Source organism: Leptopilina boulardi, unplaced genomic scaffold (assembly GCF_019393585.1).
Source record: "Leptopilina boulardi isolate dan_hultmark-lab unplaced genomic scaffold, ZJU_Lbou_2.1 LbouV2_262, whole genome shotgun sequence".
NCBI lineage: Eukaryota > Metazoa > Arthropoda > Insecta > Hymenoptera > Figitidae > Leptopilina > Leptopilina boulardi.
The window spans coordinates 732,260-738,259 of record NW_026137821.1 but is presented as its reverse complement, the minus strand read 5'-3'; the positions used below and the strand labels follow the sequence as shown (position 1 = coordinate 738,259).

Sequence of the window (6,000 nt, the reverse complement as noted above, 5' to 3'; positions counted from 1 at the left end):
ATGACAAAAAAATAAACCCCCAAAATTTTAACATAGATGACGAAGTATTTTTATTAAGCGGACCCAAACCAAAGAAATTTGGTGATCAATATACTGGACCTCATAAAATTCTAGAAATCTTAGGAAAAGGAAATGTTAAAATTGAAATAAAGAATACACCAAAAATAGTACATGTTAACAGACTCAAAAAGTCAAAAATAAAACAAAATATATAATTTTCTTTCAGATAAATATTGAACAACAAGGAAGAAACTATAAAATGCCCAAAATTACACTTAAATCATCAGAATTAATTGAAGGAGAACTGGAATATGGCCACATTTATTTAACAAAAGAATATTTAATCTGGACGACTGTAATGTACCAAGATGGAAAGATAATCTCAATACATTAGAAACAAAAAAGGATATAATATTAACCATAAAAACACGAGGACCATACGCTTTTCGTATTTTTATAAATAGTCTACGTGAGTCAAACCAAGAAATTTTTGCAGACATATTACAAGAGGTAGTTTAAATACAAAAATATATACATAACAATATAAAATACTATCAAATCAATAGAGAGAAAAAGAGAAACATTTTAACTAAATCTCTTTTTACAGAGATACCTATCAGAATGATGGCAGGAAAAATTCTGATACTCTTGATCTTATACCTGACGTCAATACAGGCTTTCATTGGATTTGATTGCGGAACTAGTATGCTTAATATAACTACAATATCACTTCTGGAAGTAGGAGATTGCGACATACCTGAACCTCAGGTACATACAGAATCACAATATATTCAATTAATACAAATAGCTGATTTTACACTAACTAAAGTTAAACAATGTAAAATACAAATAACTAGAACAATTTCACATTGTGGAATGAGTTCTCATATTTCCGCAATGGCCAATGGAATAAGCGAATACATACAAGAAGTTACTTTTGAACAATGTAAAGGTTTACACTCAGGAGGCACAATAATTTTAGGACAAAGTGCTCAAATTTCAGGCTTAAAAGTTAATCAAACAACTTATCATAGCATTTTAATGGCAGGATCATTAGCATTTGACGGATCTTGTGACGGAACTCAATATTCAGACCCACTTGGAACATGGAATAACGTAATTGTTCAAGCAGTAGTAAAAATAACAGTAAAAGAATATTACGCATCAGTTAACGTAAACACAAATAAAATTCATCTGAAATCAGGAGTTACATGTCTTTTATCAGACTTAAATTGTTTTGATTTAGAAGGTGGACAAACTTTTTTGGATTCTGTACCCCAAGATATTTGTAAACTTAACAAATACAAAGTAATATATCAAGGATACGCAAATAAAACTAAAGAAATAAACTCAAACAGTTCAGAAATATTATACTCATTAAATACTGATGATATAACATTCGTACTTACTCAAAAATCACAAACAGCGGTTTGTAGTTATGGTATGTATCATACAGAACATCCTAAACTTTTAATAATTGAAACAACCCCAGAACGTGCAATCATTAAGGATAGAGAAGTAACAGTTCAAAATATGGACCTATTTACATATGTAAATTCAAAATTTGTCTATACTGAAAAACATATTCGTACCCAAATGAAACAATTATATTATGATGTCCTAATACAAAAATATGAGCTTGAACAAAAAGTATTTAAAAATTCATTAACATTAGCATCTCAATCCCCAGATGAATTCGCATATAACTTAATGAACGGACCAGGCTATACATCTGTTATTGCCGGTGAAGTAGTACATATAATTAAATGTGTCCCAGTAGAAGTTCAATACCGTAAAACAGAAGAATGTTTTCTACATTTACCCATTTTTAAAGGGAATCACTCTATGTTTCTTACACCTAAGACCCACATAATTATTAGTAAAGGAACACAAACAAATTGTAATTCATTTATTCCCTTAATGTATTTCTTAGGAGAAACATGGTATAAAATAATACCAAACCCTGTCGAATCAGTACCCCCCACTATTATGAAACCTTCAACACAACATACGTGGCATTATACTAACCCTTCATCTTTAGCAACAAGCGGAATTTATTCTCAAGCAGATTTAAGTAAATTACATAACCACATAATGTTTTCGGCGGAAAAACCAATGGTTTTGAGTAATTTAGCACGCACTATAACCGGACAGATAATATTATCATAATTATGATTAGAACAATCAAACTGCTCATCGACACTATAATTCACGGTTACACACTTTATACTGTATTTGGATGGTCTTTTCAATTACTAGGATGCATATGGGATTCAGTAACTAATTTACTTTTACATTTAGGAAAACCAGAAGTACCACAGAAACCAGATACACAATATACACAACAAATCAGAGTTCCAGAAGAAGAAGAAGAAGAAAAAGATCCAACAAAACAAAAACAAGGTAATATACATACAGTCGAATCAAATATCTACCCTCACCAAGAATTATATCAATTAAATAAAAATAACACTAATTTCAACTTCTAACAAAAACAAGAATAAAACTTCAGCATGCAGCTCTCAGCAAGAATCGAAGAAATAATGCGCATGACTAATAAACCACCAATCAATTATAAATATAAAATAACTGAAGACCATAACAAATAACTAATCTTCGAAATAACAATTAAACACGATAAATTTAACTATACTGGTATCGGAAACGACCCAGATTTGGTAAAAGAGCATGTTGCCTTTAAATTTCTACAAACATTACCTGATATTGATAACACTCCTATTAATTACCTTTGAATGATAAACGTAGAAAACGAACTAGAGAGAATATGCAAAACAATTGGAATGTCAACACCAAAATATTCATCCTTTTTTTACAAAATCTCACCACTCGAACAGAACATAATAGTAGTTTGCAAAGTAGGAAACATTAAAGAAAGCGCAATTGCACGAATCTCAGAAATCGCATCAATTCAAGCAGCATCAAAAGTACTACATATAGTGTCTAAAAAACATGAACAAGTCAACACAAAAATAGTAAACTCAATAAAAAATTTGAACTTAAACCAACCTTCATTACCACCAAAGAAAAAACCTATACAAAATATACACCCAGAAAAGAAATTAATTAGAAACGCGAAAATGATTAATAAATGTAATAAACATGAATTTTCTTTTCAACCAGAAACCAGTAACACTACTAAAAATTTCAAAAAATGTTTAAACTGTAATTACAGACCACCTAATCAATATTTTAAAGTTTGACTGATTCTTTCCATTTTAATAGGAAATGGATCATACCTACGAAGAACCACGCCAAACTCAAAGATCAAGAAAAACCAGACGCAACTCTATGCACATCCTTAACCATATGAAAATATTATCAGATTTTTTAATTAAATATGGCCTTCCGCCACCTCAAATCACATCCTACGTCAGTCAAAACATTAATGACACATATTTTGTAACACAATTAATGGTGTTAGAACACCTAATAATACAAACAGGCAAAACACAAGAATTATCTGAAAACAAAGCTGCACTTAACTTATTACAATTATTAATAAAAACCTATGATCTTTGTGATGATGAAGTCTATAACTATTTTGATACAAGAAAAACTGAAGATCAGGAAGTTCAAACAGATCCGCGTCCAAAATTAGTATCGTGGCACAATTCATGTAAATACTGTTACACTATTCTACACTCTACCACAGAATGCCGAAGACATAAAAATATAATCAAAACTAACAAAAGCACACAACTCCCTTCTCCAAGTAGAATTCCTGCATTATCTCGACTATTAAAACCTTTCTATAAAAACCGACCAAAATCTACTTATGTATAAATAAAATTTTAGATTTCCCATTCTTTTCATTTTCAGATTCGAAATGTATCCTCTATTAACTTTGTTACTTCTAAAAACAACCCATTCACAATACATCAATACACCTTTTCTTCATCCTGGAGGATTACTTTTTGAAAAGGACATTGATTTTAAAATTCTATCCGAAGAATTCCACTTCATCTCCTACCTAAATATTACTCAACTTATTCTTGTTAAATATAATATAACGATAATTTATAATGAACTACACAAAGGTTGTAAAAACTGCGATACACTTGAAGAAGAAACTGAATTTACCGTAAAAGATAGAATGATAAGTAATTTAATAGAAAGAATCTTTAATATCCTACCAAACAGGACAAACGAGTTACCCTTAAATATTAAAAATTTATTTTCACAAATAACAAACAACAATAATATGTTCAATACAAAAGAGAACAATTCACTTTTATATGAAAACAAATTTTTATCAAAAATGTCAGAAATAATTTACCCAATTATAACATGTCGCGAATATATTAAAAATGGAAAACGTAATCGAAGTAATATAACAACTTTTTTTAATGTCGTACATGAAATTCAAAATACTTATATTAAATTCCTTCTAGATATTCTTGAAAGTCTTATACACATTTCTAATGGATTTTGGGATTCTTTTCTACTTTCCAACATTTTACCAACACCACCAAAAAATAACCCTATCCTTAACATGGAAAACATTTTCTTTTATACATCAAAAATCTTACCATTCTCAAGAATTAATCTTCATATTTATAAAAATCACTTAATTTTTAATCTTTCAACACACATACCATCTTCTCCTCAATTTCAATTATTTAAAATACATTCAGTACCTATTCTTACAAAAGATACCAATAAAAACATTTCAATCAATATATTATCTAAACTATCTTATATAGCAATAACAGAAGATAAACAAATATATTTACCAATAACTAACGATTCATTTAAAAAATCTTGTTATAACACAACAGACGGAAATCTATGTCTTACAAACGCTCCAACATTCTCTACTTTCAAATACCCAAACTGTGAAACAGAATTACTTACTAAACCAATGAGTAATAGATGCAAATACTCAATCAATTTATAAACACAAAATACTTGGACTCCTCTACAAAATCATAACGGATGGATCTACTCTCTTCCTTACGCAGAAAAAATTCAAATATTATGTCAAAATTCCGAACAATATAACTTAACATTAAAAGATACCGGAATCTTAAGAATACAACATTCCTGCAATCTAACCCTTATAAACTCAACATATTTCTTGGAAAACAAACACTTAAACGAATCTCCTTTTTCATTAGAAGCTTCAGATTCTTTTATCATGCCATTATTAACAAATTATTTAAATAATTCTAAGAAATTATTTACTAAAATAATTGATAAATTATCTAATGAAACCCTCAAAATACAGAAGAAATAAAGTAAATTTTATTTTTTATTTTTAGCATGTCAAACACTACAGATAAAACAGCAACTATGTCTACAATTCCATGTATAACAGAAATATACAGTAATGTATCCTTCAGAGAATTTGAACCACCCACCGGACAACAAAATATCGTAGAACTTTTGCAATTTTTCGTCTTTGAATTTGAACTTCCCTTACCAAAAATTTCTTTGACAATAGAAAAAAGAAGAAATTTTTTGCCATTATTTAGGGTTTGCATTTATTTATTTATTTGGAACATAAAGGGACATGCCCTTTCGTACAAAAGTACTTCTAAAAAGATAACTAATATAAAAATTCTATATTTTCTAGTTCAACTGTCAATCCTACTGCATGTACGGAATACAAATAATTAATTTACAGGAATAAAAGGAAAATTTTTGGTAAATTAACTCTTATTTTTACTAATACTCTTTCATAACTCTACTTCTAACATTTCTTTAAAAAAAAAAATAAATAATTAAAAAATTAAAAAAATAAATAAATAAATAATAATAATAATAAATAAATTTTTTTTTTTTAATAAAAACATGATAAAATAAATAAACACTTACCTACAGAAACAATATTGTTGAAAAACAGTCTTTTTTTTAATCATAAACCTAAAAACAAAGAAATTAACATAAATAATTTTACCAATAGATAATTTTTTTTTTAACTTTTATAAATTTTTCCTTACTCGAACCAATTTATGAAGTCTTCCTTTAATTTTCCAC

At 28.3% G+C, this 6,000-nt stretch overlaps 1 protein-coding gene across 2 annotated transcripts; it reads left to right on the top strand.

Annotated features, from left to right (window-relative positions):
* Positions 1 to 377: 377 nt before the first annotated feature.
* LOC127281039 (uncharacterized) lies at positions 378 to 5,842 on the top strand. 2 transcript variants are annotated; one of them, XM_051304523.1, is made up of 2 exons: positions 378 to 2,403; positions 5,283 to 5,842. In XM_051304523.1, exons 1-2 carry the CDS (start codon positions 2,172 to 2,174, stop codon positions 5,333 to 5,335), a joined length of 285 nt encoding a protein of 94 aa, XP_051160480.1. In that variant the 5' UTR covers positions 378 to 2,171; the 3' UTR covers positions 5,336 to 5,842. Both variants share the same exon structure in this region; 1 of them encodes a protein (XP_051160480.1).
* The last annotated feature ends 158 nt before the right edge of the window (positions 5,843 to 6,000 follow it).